Genomic DNA, 27134 nt, shown 5'->3' on the forward strand with positions numbered 1-27134 from the left:
ATTCATACAAGGTCAAATATTTACACTATGAGACCTCATTTACCAGTGGTACAGTTGTACCAGTTGAAAGGGTAAAAACCTATTACTAAGGTCAACTATGCCAGACGGTTTGTGTCACTGTCTCGGTTAAATCTGGTTTTGGTATTTCTGCAGGCCATTGTTGCTCGGGCTAACAACCTGAAGAACAGCGGCGTTCCCAATGACATCTTTCAGCTGGAGGACCTTTCTGTCCTGGTGAGTCAAGGCCCTCGCGTGTTCATGGCCCACGACAGCGGGTGCTCGCCCAAGCGCTGCATACAGCAGAGAGGCTGCCAACAAATAGTGATTCCTAAGGGTCAACATCTTAATTTTCACATGAAATGTAAGATAGAATGTGGAAAGTCAGTAAATACCAAGTTATTATTATAGCTATTTTCTTCGGTAATTGTAATTGATTGTTGTGTTTGGTTAAACGGTAACAGCCGATGATCAGAGTTGTATTTTAAACCCGTGTTTGTCACACAAAGGACTTGAGCCACAACCAGCTGACGGAGGTCCCGCGGGAGCTGGATAAAGCGCGCAACATGCTCGTCCTCAATCTAAGCCACAACAGGTATGGTATTACACCATTGGAACCTCATTTGCCAGTAAAAAATGTGATAATTGGTTTTTTACCCTTCTATCTGGCAACAAAACTGACACCTTTTTTACGAGGAGTCATGTTTGCATAGACCACAATACCTGCAGTCATAATGCAAACAAAAAACATAACTCTGATAATGTGCACTGTCCTTGAAGTTGATTGGTCCACACCCGAGACAGCTTTCCTTAGAGCCTAGTCTCAGATGGGTTGGACCATATGACGTCAAAAGGCGCGCAACTCAAAGACAATGCACCATCAGAGTATGAGAGCTCGGGGTAAGCATTTACACCATTGGAACCTCATTTGCCAGACTAGGCTCTAAGGAAAGCTGTCTTGGGTGTGGAACAATCAACTTCAAGGACAGTGCACATTATCAGAGTTATGTTTTTTGTTTGCATTATGACTGCAGGTATTGTGGTCTATGCAAACATGACTCCTTGTACAAAAGGTGTCAGTTTTGTTGCCAGATAGAAGGGTAAAAAAACAATTATCAGGTATGGTCTTACTCCGCAACAAAAACACGGGTGATTGGTAATAGTAGTGAGCAACCACAGAAGTAAATAAACCATCTTGATTAACTCTGCCTCATAACCAAAAATATTTAGTAGCATCACGTTTTAGGAAAATTGCTTCCATTGCAGAGATCAATTTAGAAGTACATTTCTCGTGGCTATCCTTGCTTTCTCTATGCTCCCGATGATGAGTTATAGTAAATAAAAAAGCAGTTTAAAATGCCTCAATGATTAACAAACGTGCTCGGTGTTCACACACACACACTAAAAAACAACAGTACTTTAAAATGTTTACAGTCATGGCTGGCATTGCTTGTTATTGTTATTTTTATCATTGCTGCTTTTTCAAAATTTCTTGCTGTGATTTTTCACACCTGATGATGGATTGCTTGTGTTGCAATCGAAACGTCGTGAGAATTTTACCGTTTTATTTTTATTATTTTATTATTTCCCTTCTACGTGACTTTACCGAAAGAACCAATAACACGAATATCATTGCTGCTGCTGTTGATGATTAATGGTTCTTGTAGTATTGGGCCGTCGCTGCACAGCCAGCTGTTCATCAACATCACGGACCTCCTGTACCTGGACCTGAGCAACAACCGCCTGCAGAGTCTTCCCCCACAAATGCGGCGCCTCGTGCACCTGCAGACCCTCATCCTCAACAACAATCCGCTGCAGCACGCCCAGCTCCGGTGAGAGCATCGCATCTCGAGCACCGTTTACTCGGCACCGCTTCCGCTAAGCCACTTTGTAAGATGGGTGTAATTTTCATCTCCGTATGGATTTCATAATTCGCGTAATCCGTATTGCACAATACAATGTGTATTTATATAGAATGTCTAAATGCAATCGCATTTGAAGATGTTATACCAAATGGGGGGATCTACGTCACAGAGGAAGCTTGTGCATTTTAAAATAAATTCAGTCATTTACCTGTCTAGTGCCTTATTCTGTATATATTTTTAGTACAATCATTGTCAACCCAACGTTTACATGTTTACATTTTATATGATGGTGAAGGAGGCATTACCACGTTAAGTCTAATATAGGAGAACGTTGGGTGTTTGGACTGTTTTGCTTGACATTTACAATTTTCCTTTTGACGTGGGTAATGCAGGCAATTGCCTGTCATGACGAAACTGCAGACTCTGCACTTGCGGAACACACAGCGGTCTCCGAACAACATGCCCGCGTCGCTGGATGCACTAAGCCACCTGACAGGTTATTGCAGCCTTGGTCTTGCATGCACATTGCTACCAATATAATCGCCATCATCATTGAAAACTGATTTATTTAAACGGATTTTTGTGTTTAGTTTGTTGTTCTTCCCCCCGCACCTCCGATTAGCACGATTGACTAAGTACGGTGCTAAAGAAGTTCAAGATACACACATACATTATCTAGTTTCACAGACATACACTTTTGCCCCCGTTCTGTCCTGTTGTTATCGTTAATTATAATGATGCTTGTTTACCTAGGAAAGTCTCACTGCGTTTTCAGTCTTGGAAGAGTTCTGTTGGATTTTCACAGTAGGAGGTGATGTTGGTCTGTGAAATTCCAGTTCAGTAATTTGCAGGTAACTTAGCATTGGCATGTTTGGCCAACACACAGTTATATATGCGTAGGATTTTGCAACCAATATTATCCATAATAAATAAAAAAAATAGGTTTAACAACGCATTATTATTTTTGACGTGATCTAACCTAAAAAAACCTTTATTACGCAGCAGTTATATATTACGGTTGTGAGTGCTATAACGGTTACTTGATCTGCGCGATGGGATCATCTTTACATTTCTAGTAATTTCCATGTGAATCTCATAAGCGCCGTTCTGTTTCCATCGACCAGACGTGGACCTGTCGTGTAACGACATGCCCAGCATCCCCGAGTGTCTCTACGCCCTGTCGACTCTCCGGCGTCTAAATCTGAGCGACAACCAAATCTCCGAGATGTCTCTCTGCATGGACCACTGGACCAACATGGAGACTCTCAACCTATCTCGGAATAAACTCGTTATGTTGCCTGTGAGGAGCGAACGTATACACACGCGCACTGCATTGCAAATACATTAAAGAAGATTCGGTTGACAAAACAAATCTTGATTCAAAATTTATTTCTCGTTTAGGCCATGTAATGGTCTGACCAAATTAGTATTGTTAGATCCCTCCACCACCCGATACGGCCAAACAAATCAAATGTTCACGTGTACAAGCATTGAATACAACCGCTTATTGTTTAGGTTCAATTATTGTTGTTTCAGCTTAGTCGGTAAGGTGAAGAAGCATTCTCGCAAACCAAATTTAGCGATTGTGAATATTGTTCTTCAACTTACCTGTCAGCTGAAACAATAATAATTGCTCGTTAGAGGTTTGTACTCGTGATAATTGGTTTGGCTGTGTTTGGTGGTGGAGCATCTTCACAACATAACTTCGGTCAAATCAATACATGGCCTAACACAAACATCAATTATGAATCATAATATTGGCTGCTAAAAATGTACGTGTTAAGCTTTTGTCTTTACGATATGTCCCTTGTTTTTGTGTTACAACTTCCTTGAATTTCACTCCTGTGTCCCTCACATTGGTATCCACTCCCTCCTTCCTTCTCGTGTGATCAGATGGCTGTGTGCAAGTTATCCAAACTCAGAAAACTCTTCATCAACTCCAACAGTCTTAACTTTGAGGGCATCCCATCCGGGATTGGCAAACTGCAAAACCTGGAGCAATTTAGTGCCGCCAATAACAGCCTGGAGCTTATCCCAGAAGGGCTCTGCAGGTGAGAGAGATATTAACTGAAAATACGGAGATTTGTGAAATAACTGCAAATGCTTAATGATGATCCAACTTGCCAATGGGACTGTTTGAAATGGAAAGCTTTTTTTAAGATTCGACGATGAACGGAGATTGCATGTGGAAGAGGATGCCTTAGCTTTACCAACGCATTGTAGAGTTTCAGCTTTTGTTCAGCATCATCAGCTCGCCTAATGAAGATTCAGGAAGACCCTACAAAGTTATTGTTCCACTGTATGTGCTGGAAAATTGTCGATCGTTTTTGTTTTTAGGTGCAGAAAACTGAAGAAACTTATTTTGAATAAGAACTGCCTCGTGACGCTGCCTGAAACGGTCCACTTCTTACGTCTGCTTGAGGTATGATTGAGACCCCAAATGCCTTTCTTCACTGCTGATTCTAAACGTGATGAGTGTGATGTTAATGGGTGTTGACGCTGATGTTCACGAATCCGATCGCCACTGGCAGAGCCAGTGGGTGGGGTGGGGTGGCACGTGTCCCCCCAATGATCATTGGGGTTTATTAGTAATAAATCGGCATTTTGCGACCCCCACTGCCACTGTGTAGCATATTATTACGTGCCAGGGACTCTATGAGATGATAGGACAATAGTCTGAGTCCATAATTGGCAATAAGTAATGGCAAAGCAGTTATAAGTGACTCAGAATTGTGCGCAGTTGCGTAAAGAAAGTACACGACTTCCCTGAAGGCAAACACCTTCAGCGAGCGCGATGCTGATCACACACGGTTCGAATTCAACCCTCGATCGATGGCTGCGCCATCACCGCACACGCGTCGAATAAAAAGCAAGGGACAAGTCATTACTTACTAACAACTCCTATTATATTTCATTGCTGTAGGGGTTGCCCCCCTACTGGAAAATCCTGGCTCTGCCATTGCCGATCGCTGAACATATCTCGACGGGGCCCTGTACTTGAACACCGTTTCCTAAATGAGACGGCGCATGTTAGCAGACTCGCTTGTTGGACTGCTTTTTCCCTGTTTTGCCATCACAGGTTCTGGATGTGAGGGACAACCCTAAGCTGGTGATGCCTCCTAAGCCAATGGATCGTTCGGCCGAGTGGTACAACATTGACTTCTCGCTGCAGAACCAGCTCCGTCAGGCCGGGGCATCTGCCGCTGCGGTGGCTGCTGCTGCTGCTGGTGCGTGTTGAGGTCTCCTCTGTGCGTTGTTATCGACGTGCCCTTCCATCTTCGGTGCATCCCGCACAACGACGTGGGTGCCTGCCCGGTTATGAGAAAGAACATGTATTGGCGGAATCGCGAATGCTAGTCCATGTCCTTGACACCAGGATACACTGCAGAGCTGATTTGTCTACTGACCACTGAGTTGTCATCCATAATGTATGTACATATGTTGAGCTTAATTTTCACTGTATGAAGCCAATCCTGCTAATCAGAGATGCTGGGGAAGGTCAATAAACTAAACACAAAAAAGCAGTGCTAAAGAAAATAATCTTTCAATCTAGATTTTAAAGTGCATAGCTCCAGCGGCTTCCTAACATCAGAAGGAAGAGCGTTCCAGATGGCTTCAGAAGTGCATCTGAAAGCATGCGATGCCGTGACCATCTTTATTCGATGGCCAGCCAAAAGCCGCTGGAAGATGCCCCGACCATTCTTTTGCTTCAATGCGCTCCGCTGGCAGGCAAGATTGTGCCGGGTGGGTCTTGTAGCTCGCATGCCCAGCCACTGCATGCTTAAGCAGCTTCTGTTTGGCTGAATAGTAGAGACTAAATGGATGCACCTCAGACTAGAGACTAGATTGACTGATGTGGTACCGGAGGACCTGGAGCTGAGTGGACTTACTGATGACTGGTGCCAGTCGTGTCCTCCTATTGAGAAGCCTCATCAAAGATGGCACTGGTCAGTTGAAAGTAGCCTTCCTCTAGAAGTAATGTGAAGCAGGCGGAGGAGTTCACGAAACAAGCAGAGTGCCAGGCGGCTTTAAAAACAACAAGGTGGGGAATGCAGCCGGTGCATCTGGCAGTCATTTCGGTTAACTCATAACACCTGGGTGTGTCCTGTGACCTCCTATCAGTGAGCCATCTGATACTTCACGTCAGAGGTCGCAACCGGGTACCCGATACCCGTACTCTATCCGATACCCGGCTACCCGTACCCGGCCGGGTACGGGTAGCCGTTTGCGACCCTGGTGCAGCTGGGTACGGGTACGGGTAGGCCGTGAGTCACTGGTGAGTAACCGTTTGTCACTCATTTCGGGTAGGGTACAGGTAGGGAACGGGTACCCGTACCCGGCCGGGTGCGGGTACGGGTACCCATTTGCGACCCTGGTGCGGCCGGGTACGGGTACGGGTAAGGAATCAAAACCTGTTTGCGACCTCTGCTTCACGTCGCCTCAAAGTACATATGGCCTGATACAGGTAGCGTGGTGGCAAATGGTGGTTGTTGTTCAAACTCTTTTCAGATGTGTGCAGATGTGCTTACATGTCCGTATAGCCAGGGTGAATATGAACACACATCTTTAGTGTCTGAACGTTTGGTATATCTGCTGTGCTTGCTTGTGTTTTATATTTGTCTCTCTGAGTTGTGTTTGTGTGGAAGAGTGGTATTCATGGGTCATTACTCACCGTGGTCCAGGTTGTAAACTGAAATGCGATTTGAATTCAGAACATTTGCAAACTCAAGAATATCGAGAACTTGTTTAATATTTTCGCTCCTAAATGTATTCTGAATAAGATGAAACGTTATCCTCGTATTAGCAGATGGGCTTCCTACGAGTGCAGCTTAAACTTGTCTCTTCAAGCGTCGCGGTCCAAATTTGCTGCGAGCAGGTTTAAAATAGTACCTCATTCCTTTTTAAAGTTTGTATGTGCAGCAGGGCGCGTTTGACAGCCTGTGCACACGTAACGTTCATTAATATGTTGACACTGCCACGACGTTCAAATGTTGAGTTGGGCTCAAGCCCATGAGCATTATTCACCTCGAGAGTGAAAACCCCATGAATGAGGGGCTGGGGGGAGGCCAGAGGTCGCAAACGGGTTTTGATTCCTTACCTGTACCCGGCCGCACCAGGGTCACAAACGGGTACCCGTACCCGGCCGTACCCGTACCCTACCCGTACCCGGCCGGGTACGGGTACGGTACGGGTATCGACTACCCGATTGCAACCTCTGGGATGAAGCCATGTTGCAGGCGCACGCGGGTTGATTCTAGGAACTTGAATTGTGAGAAGAGACAAGACGTTGGGAAATGAGTGACAAACGGTTACTCACCAGTGACTCACGGCCTACCCGTACCCGGCCGCACCAGGGTCGCAAACGGGTACCCGTACACGTACCCGGCCGGGTACAGGTAGCCGGGTATCGGGTAGGGTACGGGTATCGGGTACCCGGTTGCGACCTTTGGGGGAGGCCTCACGACTGAGCGTGACCCCTCTCACGACTGAGCGTGACCCCTCTCACGACTGAGCGTGACCCCTCTTCTCCCAACAATACCATAGTGCCCGGAGGAGGCAGCACCAAGGATGTGATAGCACGCAAGATGCGCCTCCGGAGGCCCCTGGACTCGACGGAGGAGGACCAGGCCAAGCAGGTGCTGCAGGGCATGACGGACGTGGCGCAGGAAAAGAGTCGCCGCATGGACGTGAGTGTCAGGGCCCGGGTGAAAGGTCACGGTTTGGGCGGGGGGGGGGGGTGTGGGGCAGCACTGGGCCAAGGTTTGTGGCACCCTGTCACACGTCCAACGGTGCAGCGAATTTAATGTGAACTTGACACAGTCCGTCTGCTCGCCGCTTTGAGGTGCCAAAGTGAATTAGCTTATTTGGCTCGGGGGGGCATTTACTTGCGTGGACTGAGACGAGGGATGCTGTCTTGAACCCGCGATCAGGGAAGGCACTTACTTTCTCCCACTTTGGCCGCAGTTACGGCGTAATCTAATTTTACTATCGGAGATAACGAGGGGATAGTTTTCCCTTGGTTTCAGCAAGGGGGAGTCACTGCTTCTTCTCAGATGTGGGCACTCTTCTGTAAAACTTTATTTCATTTTGATAAGAAGTGTAAGCTGGGATCTAATCTGCTTTTTGGGCATCACATAAATGAGCCATTGCCTTTGTGCTGTAATCCATACTTGGTGTCAGTTGTCATTTCCCACTCTCGGCTGCCCATGTGTCAGTGGGCTTTGTTTATCACTTAACGTCCCTTATAGCAATGTTCCATTCCAACTCGTTCATAATACTGTCATGCCAGTAATGTTTCTGACTCGGGCGTGTTTGCCAATCCATGCGTTTCCCCTCGCGCCTCATTGAGCGTTTCAAAGCGCGATATCTTCCCCGTGGTCTTTGGCCCCGGTTTTGTCGTCTCGGAAACTTCACGGCCCAGCTGGATGGGGCTCAAACATCACGTTGTGTCACATCGGCCGTTGAAGAAGCCGAACTGATAAAAAGGGGGAAAAAAACCCCTGCAAGAAGCGTGGTGTGCGCCTGAGTAACCGAGCCTTGTTTTCATGGCCAAGCCGGCAGCTACCTATGGAACGAAAATATCTTTTTTGTAACACGACCACTTGGCACTCCTCTCCCCCTGCCTCCCCCCGGCCGCGGTGGGAATGGGAGGCAGTTAGAGTTACTTTAAGGGCTGCCACCAACGACAGTGCGCCATGCGACATGCGGCCATCGGGCAGGCCATGCAGGCATCATAGGAGGTACGGTGGTGTGCATTTGTTTGCTTTCTAGAAGAGACTGCCGTTATTTGGTGCGTGACGTTGAGTGAAGTTTTTTGTTGTGTGATTTCGCGCCTCTTATCGTAGTGGTGCTTCGTTGGTAAGCGATACGGCAGAGAAATGTCGCGTACTTTTTCTGGTAACTTTTCCGACCCGACAGATGTTTGATGCACGTGCAAAACGGGAATAGGGAAAGGCGGGTTTTGACGCTTTGCGTATTGGATAAGGCGATTCATCTTTTTTGTAATGGCAACTATCGTTAGTTCCTCTTTACTGTTCGATGAGAATCGTTCGATTTCAATCCTGAAATGCACCACTTCTTGGCGATGTACAGTGAGTGCCGTGTCCCATTTGTACAGGAATATGGAAATCCACATGGGGGTTGAAGGTGGTAATGTTACAACGTTGATATTTTACTGACCATTCTTGCGTCGTATGGAGATACACAAGGGTAGATCGAGTTTAGGTAACCAGTCAAGAGCATCATCCTGCGTAACCTGCATCTTGGGTTACATTTATACCCCAGGTCTCCATCGTGTTGACGCTAAGCGCGCTGCTGTTGTCGTCCGTGTGTCGTATGTGCTTTCTCCGTGTGTTGTCACGGTCGTATGCTCTTTCATTATGCGTCACACACGTTTTATTGTACATCTTATATAAGGTACAAGGTCGTACATCCGACTCTCTGGGTACTGATGTATAGGCAGCTGTGTGAAATGGTCAGATATGTGAATATCTATATAACTGTAAAATGACAGTACAACAATGCACAGATAGGTTACCTTGACAAACATGGGGAAATTATTAACAGTACACGGGAGGTCATCCAATGTTTTCGAGATTAAGAATACGTTACTGTGTCAAAAGGTACCGTGTACAAATACTGCACCGGGTGTGGGGAGGGTCATTGGCCAGGGTAGAAATGTGACGGTCGGACATGTGACATTCTACTGTACGTTCTTTGTGCACGCTTTACACTGCAGTCCCGATCCAACACATCGGTGGCAACCGATCAACATCCGTGACGCTTATAAACCACCTATCGATTGACTTGGACCCCTAATCGATGATCTCGTGCTGCGCTAGAGATTCGTCGTTCCATTTGTTGTGCCGACCGTAATCGGTTATTGCTGAAACGTTATCTCCGTGACGTGACCCAGTGCCCCGGTGCGTTTTTCGCTTGTTGCAGAGGTGTCGCGGTTTCAATGTGACAGGCCGGCCCGGGTAAATAACCGTAGAAATACGGGTCGGCTACCTCAAAGTGGATATCAAAGATCCTGTGAAACCGTTCTAAAAGAGTAGGCCGTTGTGTGTTCACACACTTGATCGGCTTACAGTACTGACATCACCTTGACTCTATTTAAGACCAAAACAGGAGGACTTCTTCACAATTCTGGCCATCGCCTGATGCAGCTCGTTGTCATCACTAGCGAAACGTCATTCTCGAATTGCAAATGTTGTGGATGTACTCTCCAACACCGATGTGCTGCAGTCGTAACTAATTGGCACGTTTTGCTTACTCGACAAACATTACAAATTGGCTGTGTTGGGTGGAGGCGGGTTTAACGACACATTTATATTTACGCGATCTAACCAAAAAAAACATTATGCATTGTGTGCCAGCATCATGATCCAAGTTAGAAAAACGACGAGAAAATTACCCAAATGGGATTACAAATAGCAATATCTCCCCCCCCAACTACTGTGAAACATAGCTAGCGCCTTCCTGATTATCCCCTGTGCTCGTAATCAATATCACACACGCGAGCACCCGAACAATAATTATCGTCATCAACAGGCTGACGAGAGGACGGTCGCTGCTGTCTCTGCTGTGGTGCGCAGCAAGAGATGGGCGAGCTGGGCTGCTCGGACCTGAAGGCGCGGCGATGGGACGAGGGGCTGGAGAAGCCGCAGATCGACTACTCCAACCTCTTCATCGAGGGCGTGGGCGGCCGTCCCGGCGTGGAAATGTGGCAGATCGACAACTTCTATCCGACGCCCGTGGACGACAACATGCACGGGAAGTTCTACGAGGCTGACTGCTACATTGTGCTCAAGGTGAGTGGCGGCATCATCTGTACATCTCGGTGGCAGTTCGGACAAAGGGGAGGTCCTGTAGCTAAGAGTGTACAAGGGAATGGGGGGGGGGGTCGTTGGAGCGGTGGTGTTGCAAGCTAGCGTGTACCGCACTACGAGCCCGGCGGCCTGAGTTCGATTCCTGGCCACGGCTAATGTTCGTCTGTCGAGAGAGATATTTGAACTTATTGTGACTCCCTTCCCACCACCCCATCACCAACCAACCTGCATTAACAAACAACGACACTGTTTCATGCGAGGTTGACATACAACCCCATGACCGACGTAGAATGGGGGGATACCTTCAGTAGTGGATTTGACAAAGTGCTGGAAATAACTGTAAATATTTAGGTTTATAAGTTAAACTACCACACAACGATATAGTCCTGCATATCAGGACTGCTTTTGGAACTACTTTTTGCGTTTAGTTTGTTGTTATTTCCCCCGGACCTCTGATTAGCACGGTTGGCGACGTATGGCGCAAAAGAAGTTCAACATACATGCATAAAACATCTTGCTGAGTCTTTACGGCAAACTCCTGCTTCAGTACTGGCACGCAGCATTACTGGCATGCAGTATTTTGAAAGGCAAGCAGCCTATCAATTTGCTGTCGTGGTAGAAAACATGCCAGGAAGCCAGCCAGCAAGCCAGCCTCTAGGAAAGCCTCGCAAATCAACCTTCTTCTTTTGCACGGCTGATTTAGATGCAGAGCAGCAACTTCAATTTCACATTCAGGTGGTCAAGCTAGACAACAGCAGCAGGAGCAGCGGAGTGTATCGCTGCGATGTCTCGTTGGTATTTGTGGATCGGGCATTGCGTATGGTATATTCTGGATGACCACAGTCGCACACTGGAGAGTTTTAACCTTCTTGATTCTTTCGGTAAAGTCACGTAGAAGGGAAGTAATAAAACAGACCTGGTCTTCACCTGAGGACGGCTGCTTGCGTTGTGGCCGAAACGTCGTGAGAATTATTTTATTATGTTTTATTTTTATTATTTTATTACTTCCCTTCTACGTGACTTTACCGAAAGAACCAAGAAGATGAAACCCTTTCAGTCACGAAAGCTTTAAATGGAGAGTTTTCATTTATTTAACGATGATAGAGAGAGGAGAGAGAGCGGGGGGGGGGGAGGGATGGGGCGAGTCGGTTGGTTGGACATGGCGGGTGGCGAGAAACCCGCAAAGGTTTGAATGGCCGCGTCGACGTCTGCCGCAGACGTTCTCGTCGCGCGAGGTGTCGGACCAGGCGTGGCAGATCTTCTACTGGATCGGCAGCGAGTGCACGCTCGACAAGAAGGCGTGCGCCGCCATCCACGCCGTCAACCTGCGCAACTTCCTCGGCGCAAAGTGCCGCACGCTGCGCGAGGAGATGGGCGACGAGAGCCCCGAATTCTGCGCCGTACGTCCGCGTGCCCTCTCCATGTCTCGCTTCGCCGTTGCGCCGTCGCGTTGCCGCCTCGTCCAGGGCCGCGGGCCAAAAGGCGTGGAAGCGTCCGCATGCAAAATTCATTCACAGGGGAGGTGTGGCCCCCACAGGGCCGTCAGAACCAAACCCATGCCCTAGCAGCCCTCCAGGCCCTCCAGACTGCTGCCCGTAAACTTGTATAGGGCACGGATTGCAGGGATTCATATTCTTGGTTCTTTCGTTAAAGTCACGTAGAAGGGAAATAATAAAATAATACAAATATAAAACAATAAGAATTCTCACGACGTTTCGACTGCAACACAAGCAATCATCATCAGGTGTGATTGCTTGTGTTGCAGTCGAAACGTCGTGAGAATTTTTATTGTTTTATATTTGTATTATTTCATTATTTCTCTTCTACGTGACTTTACCGAAAGAACCAAAAATATAGATACAAATGACATTTATTTATCCCTGAGTGTTGAGACTTTCTTTCCAGGAGGGTTTTGCATTGGGTTGGTTGACAACTACCGTCAATGATACTTTGGCATGTGGTAGGAAACTAGAGTACGCAGGGAAATCCATTAATTAATGGATTTATTCGAGGGGTCAAGTTTCAAGCTCTGCACAAATGCATTTAGTTCGTTGCTGAATTTGGAACTCCCGGCATCTTCGCAGCCCAAGCCCTATAACGCCTGCCATTTCCCAGGCAGTCAACCATCCAATTACTAACCAGATGAAAAACTCTGCTTAGCTTATTATGTCTGAAGAGAGCTGGTGCTTGCAGGGTGAATTTACTTGCAAGCGCAAAGGCAGCAACTGTCCTAAAGAGTAACTGAACTGAGTGTACTTTTGTATTTCTGTCCACGTGCTAATTGAGTGTGAATGAGCAGATTATAAATAGCCAGAGCAATGCACGCACTTGGAATTTCTACGTGGAAATTATCTGTAATTGTTTTCCCTTGGCTCTGCTGTTGATATATATGTTAGTGTGGTCCAACCATTTTTAACATTCTATAATGTTACAGTCGTCATCAGTGATAATCAATCCACTGCTGGCTGAAGGCCTCACCAGTAACAATGCACCTTGCACCAGCACACAAATTATATTTCATCAAAGATCACTGGGAACTGAATCGTGAGAAATGCAGAGGCCAACCAACCACGTGAACAAGTGGAGTTTAACAAACGTTTTTTTTCCTGGCCATCGTCCACGTACAATCAGTCAGTCGGACTTCGGAAAAGAGGAATGGGTATTAGAGTACGTGCGTGTATAAAATGGTACATAAAGACGGCCTATTGTATTGTGTTTTTGCTTGTTTTCCTTTGAAGGTGTTTAACAACAAGCTGGCTTACATCGAGGGGGGCAGTCCCAGTGGCTTCTTCACGGTGGAAGAGACCGTCTATGTGACCCGGTACTGAGCCGACTGAATATAGCGCCATTCACAATAATACAATCATAGCTGTATTTACTTCTTCACTGCCTACATTGTTTTGTTTTCATTTTTGATTTTTTTGATTTACATTTCGATGCTGAATTTAACACTTTCCAACCAAGATTTAAAACGTAAATGAATTTAGCTCTGCCCGTCTGTGTCTGTCCATAGATTGGGGTCGGCACGTTAACACTTGCAAATATTAATTATCCAACAGTAACTAAATGCTTTATGTGTTGCTTTTAGTGACGTAACCTCGAGAGACTTGGCCAAATTGGTCAAAGGGCTGCCCAAAACTTGATGATTAATACCAGCACTGAAAAAAATATCCGTGGCGGCCAAGGACGTGACGTCATTCGTGTGACGTCATCTCTCTACGCCACAAGTCATCTGCACGCCACCCCCCCTCCCCGATGATGTCATCACGTGTGACTGCAGAAAATAAAAGCATCGTTTGTGCACCGCGTGCGCAGCATGTACCGCTGTTACGGCAAGAAGAACATCAAGCTCGAGCCGGTTCCTGTGACGGGAAGCTGCCTAGACCCAAGGTGAGGTGCACTGTGGGAGCCACACTACGCTTGAGTGCAATGTCGCAGCAAATGCAGTTATAACAGTACAAGGCAGGTACGCAATAATATTTATATATTTTTTTAGCAATGCGAAGCCTTGAGGTTGTCATTTATCCTACGTCCTTGTTCTCTTCACACATATCCTTTCTTCTCAATGTCCTCCACACTCTTCTCATCTCCAAACTGCAGACAATTCAAATGCTGCTGCCAGGCTCCTGATCCCATGACGGAAATGAAACCACATCACGCCAATGCTTCAATCCCTCCACTGGCTCTTAATCCAATCCCGGCTCAATTTCAAGGTCGCATGCACGGTCCACAAGATCCTGCATGGACTTGCCCCTGCCTACTTCTCCCCTCCACGCACTCTACTAGCTCTCCCCTCTCATCTCACTCTACTCGCCTCCACGCACTCTCCTACTTCTCCCCTCTCATCTCACTCCACTCCCCTCCACGCACTCTCCTACTTCTCCCCTCTCATCTCACTCTACTCCCCTCCACGCACTCTCCTGCCTCTCCCCTCTCGTCTCACTCTACTCCCCTCCACGCACTCTCCTACTTCTCCCCTCTCATCTCACTCTACTCCCCTCCACGCACTCTCCTACCTCTCCCCTCTCATCTCACTCTACTCCCGTCCACGCACTCTCCTACCTCTCCCCTCTCATCTCACTCTGCTCCCCTCCACGCACTCTCCTGCCTCTCCCCTCTCATCTCACTCTACTCCCCTCCACGCACTCTCCTACCTCTCCCCTCTCATCTCACTCTACTCCCCTCCACGCACTCTCCTGCCTCTCCCCTCTCATCTCACTCTACTGCCCTCCACGCACTCTCCTACCTGTCCCCTCTCATCTCACTCTACTCCCGTCCACACACTCTCCTACCTCTCCCCTCTCATCTCACTCTACTCCCCTCCACGCACTCTCCTACCTCTCCCCTCTCATTTCACTCTACTCCCCTCCACGCACTCTCCTCCCTCTCCCCTCTCATCTCACTCTACTCCCCTCCACACACTCTCCTACCTCTCCCCTCTCATCTCACTCTACTCCCCTCCACGCACTCTCCTACCTCTCCCCTCTCATCTCACTCTACTCCCCTCCACACACTCTCCTACCTCTCCCCTCTCATCTCACTCTACTCCCCTCCACGCACTCTCCTACTTCTCCCCTCTCATCTCACTCTACTCCCCTCCACGCACTCTCCTACCTCTCCCCTCTCATCTCACTCTACTCCCGTCCACGCACTCTCCTACCTCTCCCCTCTCATCTCACTCTACTCCCCTCCACGCACTCTCCTACCTCTCCCCTCTCATCTCACTCTACTCCCCTCCACACACTCTCCTACCTCTCCCCTCTCATCTCACTCTACTCCCCTCCACGCACTCTCCTACTTCTCCCCTCTCATCTCACTCTACTCCCCTCCACGCACTCTCCTACCTCTCCCCTCTCATCTCACTCTACTCCCGTCCACGCACTCTCCTACCTCTCCCCTCTCATCTCACTCTGCTCCCCTCCACGCACTCTCCTGCCTCTCCCCTCTCATCTCACTCTACTCCCCTCCACGCACTCTCCTACCTCTCCCCTCTCATCTCACTCTACTCCCCTCCACGCACTCTCCTGCCTCTCCCCTCTCATCTCACTCTACTGACCTCCACGCACTCTCCTACCTGTCCCCTCTCATCTCACTCTACTCCCGTCCACACACTCTCCTACCTCTCCCCTCTCATCTCACTCTACTCCCCTCCACGCACTCTCCTACCTCTCCCCTCTCATTTCACTCTACTCCCCTCCACGCACTCTCCTCCCTCTCCCCTCTCATCTCACTCTACTCCCCTCCACACACTCTCCTACCTCTCCCCTCTCATCTCACTCTACTCCCCTCCACGCACTCTCCTACCTCTCCCCTCTCATCTCACTCTACTCCCCTCCACACACTCTCCTACCTCTCCCCTCTCATCTCACTCTACTCCCCTCCACACACTCTTCTACCTCTCCCCTCTCATCTCACTCTACTCCCCTCCACGCACTCTCCTACCTCTCCCCTCTCATTTCACTCTACTCCCCTCCACGCACTCTCCTACCTCTCCCCTCTCATCTCACTCTACTCCCCTCCACGCACTCTCCTACCTCTCCCCTCTCATCTCACCCCACTCCGCCAACCAAGGCTTTCTGTCGAAGCCCACAGGCCACATTTACCCAGTGGGAGGTCGCTCATTTTCCTTTGCTGCGCCCACGGTCTGGAACTGCCTTCCCAGCCATTACAACCGTCCCATAAACTCTCCCTGCCCTTATTTTAAGTCCAGCCTCACACACCTTCATTTTTTCCTCTGCCTATAAATCACTGCCTCTGTCGAAATAGTAATACAATCATTCTGTTTCTGTATAGTGTATTGAGATGCAGTCATATTTCAGTTACCCAAGAGACAGGATTTGTATTCATTCTGGTCGAAGTAAGATGTTGTACGTGAGTAGCCTTTATGAATCCGTAGTCGTGTACATTTTACAAAGAGTGATATTGAAATTACATAAGAATTGTAACTCTCTTGCCCTGTCATAGGTTTGTGTTTATGCTGGATAAAGGACTCACGATTTACATCTGGAAGGGACTGTATGCGAAACTTGGAGCCAAAACCAAGGCCAGGTAATCAAGGCTTATTCAGTTAATGTTTGAAATAATGATCATTAAAATATATGTTTTACAGAGACAGCAAATGACCAAGTGCTTGTGCCTACTGTTAGGCTTTTTGCAGAGAAGATCAACAAGAACGAGCGCAAGGGACACGCGGCGATCGAAGTTCTGGTGCAGAACCAAGAACCGGCTGAGTTTTGGGACATCCTGGGAGGGCAGCCCGAAGAGATCAAGTGTCATGTGCCCAAGGACTTCAGCCCTCCGCGGCCAAAACTTTACAAGGTAAAACCCTTGGCACTCTGGCCTGTGAGGGGCCACCACACTCACGGAGAGACCTTGGCACAGCGGTGATTGATGCGTCTTGTGCGCATGTGCGTGCGCATATGTGTGTGCATATCGGTGGCGAGAGGTAGTTTAGCGGTTAGTCCGTATGCCCTATGAACCCGGCGACCCGAGTTCGATTCCCGCTCAAGGCCAACACCCAGTGACGATTATCTTAACTGGTCCTGGGCCTCCTTTAGGTTGACTCCGTCTCAAATGAGTACCTAGTGTGGTGTGTAAATATTGCCTCGTCTGCCGTACGGCCATCATAGGTGCTTGACAACAGCACTTGCCCCAACAGTCTGTTAAGGTTATATGGGGGGGGGGGGGATCTTTGTCTATGTCTTTGTGTATAGGTGGGGCTAGGACTTGGATACCTGGAGCTTCCGCAGGTGAACTACCGCCTGTCCGTGGAACACACCAACACCAAACTCACCAGAGACCTGGCACCAGATCAAAGGCTGGTAAGTGTACGGCTAGAACGGCGACTTGTGTTCAAGTTAAGCTTCGATTTTAAGACGTAATGTTTGATGATATGCATGTGTGACTGCCAAGTCTGCCAGTACGGGGCAGTGTTGTGATGTTTGTTTGTTTTTTCCAAATGAAATAACTTGAAAGTAAATTGTAATATTTGGTAAGTTTGGACTGTGATGCCAGCACACATGGCCAACTTCCTTATCGAAGAGCATCACGGGGTCTTTGATGTCCGCTGTGTTTTCTGGTCAATACTCCTGCAGCATTAGCCAGGGTGGCCACTGGGCTCGAACCGCGAACCTTTGCAACAAGTGGCAAACACTCGACCAGAATCAAAATCTTTATTTAGACTGGAGGAGGAATCCGATGAGCTATGAAGCTCTTTTTCACACATGTCCCAGTAATGGGGCGGGTCAACGAGTTACAACAGCGAACGATACAAAGAAACTTTAAGGAGCGCTAAATAGAGAAATAGGTAAGAAATTCACTAAATGTAAATAAATAATCGATACATTCATTATAGAAAAAGTCAGATTTATCACACAAAAAAACCAAAAGTACTTTTATTTTACCGGGTAAGGCCCGACTGAGTTATCAAGCTTGGGGCAAGGCAGAAAAAACTACAACAATAAAACACTCCCAGACCAAAGCAAGACAACACCAACACAGTTAGTCCCTCAATAAAATACCACATCAAGATTGAACCGTGGGGCGCAAGTTCACTCCAGAGAGAGAGAGAGACGTAAACGAGAGTGAACCCTGAGCGGAGGCCGGTTCCCCGTGCACGCAGGTGCAGAGCCTCCTGGACACGCACGGCGTCTACATCCTGGACTGCGCGTCCGACGTGTTCGTGTGGATCGGACGGCGCTCCCCGCGCCTGGTGCGCGCCGCGGCCGGCAAGCTGGCGCAGGAGCTGTGCAGCCTCGTGCAGCGGCCGGCGCACGCGGTGGTGACGCGCAGCCTGGAGAGCACGGAGACGCAGGTACGGGGGGGGGGGGGGAGGGGCCTGCTCGCCTGTCGTCGCAGGCAGCTACGTTGCTATCGCGCGTCACGTTATGCTGTCGCTACGTAGCTATAATGCTTTGCTACGTCACTCACGTGCATCGCTGTCACGCAACTTTTTCACGCATCTCTATCACGCACCTCTCACGTATCACAAGCAAGCATTGCGACATCGCTAACAGGCATCGCGATCATGCATCACTCCATCCCTATCGTGCGTCGCTACATCACTATCACGCATCGTTGTCATGCGTCACTACATCACTATGTAACTACATCGCTATGTAGCAATGCCCTATGCCTTATGCAGGACGCCGCTGTGGCAAGTTAACTACCTCGCCTGGCATGCAGGAGGTCGATCAAGACCCTGACGCCTGTATATTTTGAGTTTGCATGTTCTCCCCGTGGTCGTGTGGATTTTTCTCCAGGTGTTTCCTTACACATTTAGAAACATGAGTTGAGTGTATTTGGCTACTAAACATTTCTACATGATAAGCCACTTGGTTGGGCTATCATTTGTGGCCAGATCGCTTCAGAAAAAAGAGCTATATAGCTCAGTGGGCCTTACCTGGTAAAACTAAAAAATTTTAGTTTAGTTTGATCTGTCATGCATCGCTACATCATGCATCGCTATCATGTATTGATGTAACACGAGCATGCGATGTAGCTTGATAGCTTTGGCCTGCATCGTAGAACAGAGTGGCAACCTCATAAACCCAGACACGCGCATAAAATGTGTTGGTCTCTCGAATGACCAATTTCAGAGTCGACACCTACACAGACCACCTGAATTCAATCCTTGGTTTCCGACTTTAAGAACAGCAGCTTAACCCATCTCGACCCGGCCACCAAAGCCATATTGAAATTAATTACAGTTCTACGAAGCATAATAAAGCATGGGCACTTGCTTGAATATCATTGGTCATCTTTGCAGTGGCTTTGTGCTAGCTATCGAACAAAGACGGTCACTTCATCACATGCTTTTAGATGCGCTTCTGCGGCCGTCTGAAGCGCTCGTCCTTCCGATATTAGGAAGCCACTGGAGCTATGCACTTCTAAATCTATATTTCAAATTAATTTCTTTAGAAGTACTTTTTGTGTTTAGTTCGTTCTCCTTCCCGCGCACCTCTGATTAGCGCGGTTGGCTACGTACGGTGCGAAAGAAGTTCAACACACATAGAGGCCGTAACACTCGCGTGTAGACGTGTGCGATGCTCGACTTGTACGGTACACCCTTGTGAAATAAATAGACAATACTCTGACTGTTTATTTTGTTTGCTTCGCAGGTGTTCAAGTCAAAGTTCAAGAACTGGGACGACGTGCTGAAGGTGGACTACACCCAGAGCGCCGAGAGCATGAGGCGCGTCGAGGCCCCAATACCGACGGCGTCGACGACGACCGCCGACGAGGTGGACATCACCGACCCCAAGAAAGAGAAGCAGATGAAGGCCGACCTCTCCGCTCTCTTCCTGCCCCGCCAGGCGCCCATGCCTTTCACTGAGGTCAAGCAGCTCCCAGGCTCACCGGCCATCTTCTCGCTCTCTCACTCACTCACTCACTCTCTCTCGCTCACTCTCTCACTCTCTCTCTCTCACTCTCTATTTCTCTCACTCTCGCTCGCTCACTCTCGCTCATTCATTCTCTCTCTCACACTCACTCTCTCGCTCTTACTCGCTCTCATTCACACTCACTCTCTCACTCACTCTCTCGCTCTGTCTCACTCTTACTCTCTCTTTCACTCAATCTCTCGCGAACCTGGTTGTAACCATGTGGTGCCGCTTTCACTGCGGACGCCACCCCCTCCCCGCCCCCCCCCCCAGGCTGAGCAGCTGATGGAGGAGTGGGGCGACGACCTGGACGGCATGGAGGCCTTCGTGCTGGAGGGAAAGAAGTTTGTGCGTCTCCCCGAAGATGAACTGGGCCACTTCTACACAAACGACTGCTACGTCTTCCTGTGCCGGTGACCATCGCCATCTGAGCTCTGTTCTCACCCAGCTGGCCCTGTGGTCACCCAGCTAGCAATGCGATTACCCAGCTTGCAATGCGATTACCCAGCTAGCAATGCGATTACCCAGCTAGCAATGCAATTACCCAGCTTGCAATGCGATTACCCAGCTAGCAATTCGATTACCCAGCTAGCAATTCAATTACCCAGCTAGCAATGCGATTACCCAGCTAGCAATGCGATTACCCAGCTTGCAATGCGATTACCCAGCTAGCAATGTTATAACACAACTGGCCTTGTGATCACCCAGCTAGCGAAGGTGCACACTGCACTATGCACCTGGTTGCACGAGTTTGATTCCTGGCCACGGCTAACATCATTGGCGAGTTATATCAGAACCGGCCCTGTTGCCCCCTCTTTCACCAACCCGCTTTGACCAGCGTGGTGAAGAATAGTTAAACAAACCCCCATGACCAACAACGCGGCACGGGGGATGGGCTTTCATCCGACAGTCGATTGACAAGAGTATTCAGTCATTCTTGCTCTCAGTACCTGGAGATAACTGAAGATATTCTCTCGTTTGCCCCCACGACCACCACCGCTCAATTTGACAGGTACTGGATGCCTGTTGAGTGCGAAAACACGGCAGAGGAAGGAGGCGAGGCCGGGGCTCCCGGGGAGGCCGGGGCGGGCGCGGCTGACACTGGGGGGGAGGCCGTGGAGCCCAGTGCGGCGAGGCCGGACAAGTCGTCGGCGGAGGCCACAGGCGTGGAGGAGGACATGCAGTGCGTGGTGTACTTCTGGCAGGGACACGACGCCTCAAACATGGGCTGGCTCACCTTCACGTTCAGCCTGCAGAAGAAGTTTGAGAGCCTCTTCCCCGGCAAGCTGGAGGTGGGGGCGGCTGACATCTGCGCCGGAGATTTCGGCTGGAGATTGCCTTCGATGTGATGGTCATCATCATCACCATGATCGTCTTCAAAGCTGCGTGCCAATGCGACGCGTGAGTGACACTTTGCGCGCGGCTGTGCAGGTGGTGCGGATGACGCAGCAGCAGGAGAACCCCAAGTTCCTGTCGCACTTCAAGAGGAAGTTTCTCATTCACCGGGGCCACAGGAAGATCACGGATAACGATGCGCAGCCGAGCCTGTACCACGTGCGCAGCAACGGCAGTGCGCTGTGCACACGGTAGGAGCTCATTGCCCACCTTCATGCACCCCCCACCACCACCTCCCCGCCCTGTTTTTGCCGCTGCCGCTGCGTTCGCGACAAAAACGTCCGCCGTGCTTTATCGCCGTTTTGCACCTTGAAATTGACCGTATTTTCCAAATTATAATGCACTCCGGAAATGTAGGGCACACCAAGCGATTCCCTTTGGGGTTAATGTTGAAAAAGAAAAAGTGCTTTATGATCAGGAGAATACGTTGTTATGGAGAGACATCGTTCAGATGATGATCACGCACGCGCTGCTTTCAAATGGGCATGTCTTCCGGAAGATCATTCTGAAAGCCTGGTTAGTTCTGCTCTTCCATACCCCCTGGGTGCTAATGTATTGCTGCGGTGTCTAACCATCTTCCGGAAGATGATAATTGCGAACGCGATCAGAGTAGAAACCCCTCTTAACGACGGTAATTGGTCCCACGAAACCGGTCGTTAAGTGATTTGCTCGTTAAGCGAGCATAGGAAATACACGTTGAAGGCTTAATTCGTTCCGATAGCATCGAAAGTGACCCTTTTTCACCCACAAAACGTACTTTATAATATTTAAACAATCGATATGAATACATAAAGATATCAACAACATTATAAACAAATAATATTAAAAGAAACATAGTTAAGCAATTAATTTATTAATACTTACTGTACGTACAGCAGCCTGTCGTTAACAGGGAAATGGTCGGTAAAGGGGCTCTATGGAGGCCCGTCGTTAAGCGAAGTTGTTAATAGTTAACAGGGGTGGTCTACTCTACACCACTACATACTACACCACTACATACTACACCACTACATACTACACCACTATACATTACACCACTATACATTACACTACTATACATTACACTACTATACATTACACCACTATACACTACACCACTATACACTACACCACTATACATTACACCACTATACATTACACTACTATACACTACACTACTATACATTACACCACTATACACTACACTACTATCTCCACACTACTATACACCACGCAACTATACAATACACTACTATACACCACACTACTATACACTACACTATAAACTACTATACACTACACTATACACTCCACATTGGGCTATATGGAGGCCGATCATTAAGACAGGGGTGGTCGTTAAGAGGGGTTCTACTGTAAAACGCACATGCAGGCAGACGACGGATATTCTCCGGATAGTAAGACTGAACCCCCCCCGACTTTTGCTTTCAAATACCGGTGCGTGGGGGGGGGAGGAATTGCATCTTATAATCGAGAGAATACGCCGGCAACCTCCCTGTGGTACGATTGCACTCGGCACTCTGAGCTGTGCTCGCGACGATGCTTCGCTTCGTCGATGCTTTCTAATGTACGCAAACCACTGGCCATGAAACGTGGGGTACAGGGGGCCGATGGTGAGTTAGCGGTGGGGGGGGGGGGGGTGTTGGAGGGGCAACCATCTAGGCCACACTGCCATTTGGTCTGAATTTTACGTATTGTGAAATTATGCTCTACGGACAGTCTGGATTCTTGTCACCGCACTTTATGTACGAAATACACGTTCACACCAACGCATAGAAGTATAGTCGTCGCCACGTACCGCGTATGCTTTCACGCGAATCTGGTTGCGAGGATTGTTCTTCACCTCACCCGGTGAGCGAGCCGAAAACATGAACGATTTGGCGCATTAAACGCTTTGCACGCCGTGGAGATTTAATTCGGCTGCGTCAGGTCGTGGAGCGTCTTACCGACACGCATTTGGTAAAGACCATTCATTACGTGGGCGGGCTCACGCAAACGTCAATCATGAATTATATTCCACACGCAGTTTTCGCGAGATGGCGGTCTGCCCTTGTCTTTCTCCTGGTGCCTCGTGCTAACGGCTGATGGTGGTGACTTCCTATAACCTCCGGATGAGAATTGTAATTTCTTCTCTCCTTACATCAGTTTGCTCCGTCTTGCGTTCTCTCCGCCCCTCCCCTGTCTTTTGCTTGCCTTCGGTTCTGCCCCTCTGCTTGTGCAGGTGCATTCAGATTAATACTGATGCTGCCTTTCTCAACTCTGAATTCTGTTACATTCTCAAGGTACTGTACTGCCTCTACCCCTTACCTGCACTATGACCTTCTGTGCCCGGTCTCATTTCAGCACTGCCTGTTTTCTGCACCTGTTGGAGAAGAAAATTACAAGGCGCAGTATAACGCCGGATTAATTACCAACATCGATCCACGTTTGGCTGGAAATAATCGTAATATATTACACTGATAATACTTGCGTTTATACTGCGCCCATAACATAACAAAACGTGTTTGGAGCACATTGTGTTTGGCCTAGGGGGACCACTGTCGTGGTTGCTGCCCACCACTTGCATTAACATTAGCTGCTGACATTTGGGCTACGCCCATTTCAAACCTTTATAAACAGTTTGCCTTGGAAGCTAACCCCCCTTTTCCTGATGACGACCGCTTGTGTTGCGATCGAAACGTCGGTGTTTTTTGTTATTTTCTTTGAACCTATCTACTTGACTTTACCGAAAGACCCAAAGAATATGAATTCCTGCAGTCACGAAAGCTTTAAGTCAAGATTTGCTGTTGGTTGTTCCAAATTGTGCGAGTAACTTTCTCATATTCGCGTCACGACGCCGAAACAAGATGGCCTTACTCCATTTTCAAACAATATCACGGGATCTTTTAACATCTACCGGGAAGCGGCAGCTGTGTGTGTTTTGTCGTTCATACAGCCCCAGTATTAACCAGGGAGTGCCGCTGAGCTCGAACCGCGAACCTTGGCAACAAGCGGGAAAGACGCCACCATTATAGGCAGCACTGCGGCAAGATCTATTGTGGTTCTGTACCCCCCCCCCCCCCACCACAATGTGCACTGGACCACCGTGGTGAAATATGGTCAAAATCACGAGGGCAGCCGTCGTCCCTGACAAAATGGGCCGTGCGTGTACGTTGGGCCGTAAAAGCAGCTTCAAATGTTGCCCCGATCAGCGGCGGCGTTTTTGGCTGGGGCTGACCCCTCGGTGCGCTGTGTGCGGTGCGCAGGTGCCGTTTGGCAGCGAGGACGGCCCAGGGATGGTCTACGCGTGGGTGGGGCGGGGGGCCGCGCCGGACGAGGCTCGGCTCACGGAGGAGATCATGGGCAGCATGTTCCACACCTCCTACAGCAAGCAGGTCCGCGAGCACACACACGCACAAAACTGACTTTTTGGGCAAGTGCTGTTCGAGAGCACCTATGAAGGCCGGCATGGCATACAAGGGGGTGGGTGGCCAGCACCATGCCTGGCCACTTTTGTCTCCCTAGTGGCGATGTTTACACATCACACCAGGTACTTATTTGAGGCCGAGTCGACCTAGGGGAGGCCCAGGACCGGTTAAAAAATTCACCGCTGTTATTGGCCGTGAACGGGACTCGAACGCGGGTTGCCGGGTTTGTAGCACAGTGCGCTCACTGCTTGGCCACACAATGATCTGAACGCTTGTGTCGTGAAGAAACGATTCAAGGTGGAGGGCAAAATTACACTGCACCATAGTTATCAAATACGGTCAGGGTGAGGGTAGGGAGAAAATAAAGAAGAATAGGAATAATAGGAAGCTTTTAAATCCTGAGTTTGAACCGAGGGACCGGTTACTGCCGCGGAATGCAGGTGATCACCGAGGGAGAGGAGCCGGAGAACTTCTTCTGGGTGGGGATTGGCGGTCGAAAGCCGTACGACCAAGACGCCGCCTACATGCGCACGGCACGTCTATTCAGGTGCGGTGCTGCTGCTCCCCCTCCAGCAGGTACACTCCCTTCACCCGCACATTCAGGTCAGAGGTCGCAAACGGGTTTTGATTCCTTACCCGTACCCGGCCGCACCAGGGTCACTCATTTCGGGTAGGGTACCCGTACCCTACCCGAAATGAGTGACAAACGGTTACTCACCAGTGACTCACGGCCTACCCGTACCCGGCCGCACCAGGGTCGCAAACGGCTACCCGTACCTGGCCGGGTACGGGTAGCCGGGTATCGGGTAGGGTACGGGTATCGAGTACCCGGTTGCGACCTCTGATTCAGGTGCGGTGCCTGACTCCTTTCACTCAGACACCTGCGTACCTGCTGTGTGTATCCTTCCCTTTTTACAAGTTGCCTCCTATCTTATCTCGAACCTCTGCGGAGAAGTTTGCTCGCACCAGGCAGTGTGGTCCGGCGGTAGCGTTTCCGCGGCTCAGGTTATTACTGCCGGTGTAATAACCATAATAATAATCTATACCAGCCTGATTTACAGTGGACATTAAAGATCCCGTGAGGTCATTTGCAAGAGTAGGCCTGTGGTCACACGAGGTTCCAAATTAGAAAATGACAACGCACTCAATTGGGTATTATACAGAGCAATCATCATCCCCTCTCCTGGCAGACTAATGCCCCGGGTCGCTCTTTTGTACATTAGACCATCCTGGTCCCTTTCGACTTCTCAGCTGGTTATTAAACACCGTAGAATGTGACCGTCATCTTCCATCCTTCTGCCCGTGGGGGGTTGGCGCGTGCAGGTGCTCCAACGATAAGGGCTACTTCTCCGTTTCCGAGAAGTGCTCCGACTTTTGCCAGGATGACCTGGCAGACGACGACATCATGGTGTTGGACAATGGCGGCGAGGTACGTGCTCACGCACGCACAGACGCACGCACGCTCATACAAAAAACAAGACAAATATCCCATATATAGCCTTAACAGACTTGTGGGGTAAGATCTGTTAGCGAGCACCTATGAAGACTGTCACGAGAAATGCATCCTCCGATTAGCGTGGTTGGCTTACGTACGGTGCGAAAGAATTTTATCATACATGCATGTATTCTTGGTTCTTTCGGTAAAGTCACGTAGAAGGGAAATAAAATTTTTTTTAAATTTAATATTTTATTATTTCCCTTCATGTGACTTTACCGAAAGAACCAAGAATATGAATCCCTGCAGTCACGAAAGCTTTGCATCAAAAATACATGCATGTGTTTGCATGAATCTGCACACCGCACTCACCTTGATTTGGTTGCCTTGCAGGTGTACATGTGGGTGGGCACTCAGTCCAGCCAGGTGGAGATCAAGCTGGGGCTCAAGGCCACACAGGTACGTGGCGGCCGTGCCCTTAACCCAGCGAGCGTGTCGGTGATGGGAGCTGGCCTATTGGGGGCCCTAAGCAGACAATCTTTGGGGAGAGGGAATTTATAAAAATCCTCGTGAGATGACAAGAAGGGATTTGCTATCATTACGCTCGTTTATGTCTGAAAAGCCACACCGAGTCTCGGGGCTCTTATTTAGGAGGGTCCCAATTAGTTTTCGAGGTCGGGTAACAGCAGCCATATCTCTGCGGTAATCACGTTAGAAATATTGTTTGGGGGGGGGGGGCGGACGTCTGTGCCGCTGTTAAAAGTCGAGCCTAGCCAACGTCACTGCCCCACGGAGCTGTAGATTGCCTCTTAGGTAACCGTACACTA

General features: G+C 49.0%; 1 protein-coding gene across 3 annotated transcripts in view; it reads left to right on the plus strand.

Moving 5' to 3' along the window:
- The window catches only part of LOC144940787 (protein flightless-1 homolog), a 33289-nt gene that overhangs the window by 3584 nt on the left and 2571 nt on the right, over positions 1-27134 (plus strand). The window contains exons 4-29 of one of the 3 annotated variants that reach the window (XM_078867189.1): positions 154-234; positions 507-592; positions 1665-1829; positions 2255-2358; positions 2987-3162; positions 3756-3913; positions 4200-4284; positions 4942-5089; positions 7407-7549; positions 10460-10675; positions 11911-12093; positions 13432-13514; positions 14009-14083; positions 16658-16741; positions 16840-17011; positions 17407-17514; positions 18315-18506; positions 19813-20028; positions 20347-20486; positions 21086-21365; positions 21505-21659; positions 23687-23747; positions 24711-24839; positions 25313-25419; positions 26196-26301; positions 26701-26766. In XM_078867189.1, coding sequence (XP_078723315.1) covers positions 154-234; positions 507-592; positions 1665-1829; positions 2255-2358; positions 2987-3162; positions 3756-3913; positions 4200-4284; positions 4942-5089; positions 7407-7549; positions 10460-10675; positions 11911-12093; positions 13432-13514; positions 14009-14083; positions 16658-16741; positions 16840-17011; positions 17407-17514; positions 18315-18506; positions 19813-20028; positions 20347-20486; positions 21086-21365; positions 21505-21659; positions 23687-23747; positions 24711-24839; positions 25313-25419; positions 26196-26301; positions 26701-26766 — 3519 coding nt within the window. Of the gene's footprint in view, positions 1-153; positions 235-506; positions 593-1664; positions 1830-2254; positions 2359-2986; positions 3163-3755; positions 3914-4199; positions 4285-4941; positions 5090-7406; positions 7550-10459; positions 10676-11910; positions 12094-13431; positions 13515-14008; positions 14084-16657; positions 16742-16839; positions 17012-17406; positions 17515-18314; positions 18507-19812; positions 20029-20346; positions 20487-21085; positions 21366-21504; positions 21660-23686; positions 23748-24710; positions 24840-25312; positions 25420-26195; positions 26302-26700; positions 26767-27134 lie in introns of those variants that run through there. The other 2 variants (XM_078867190.1, XM_078867191.1) reach the window with 2 other exon arrangements.

Source organism: Lampetra fluviatilis, chromosome 23 (assembly GCF_964198595.1).
Source record: "Lampetra fluviatilis chromosome 23, kcLamFluv1.1, whole genome shotgun sequence".
Lineage (NCBI taxonomy): Eukaryota > Metazoa > Chordata > Hyperoartia > Petromyzontiformes > Petromyzontidae > Lampetra > Lampetra fluviatilis.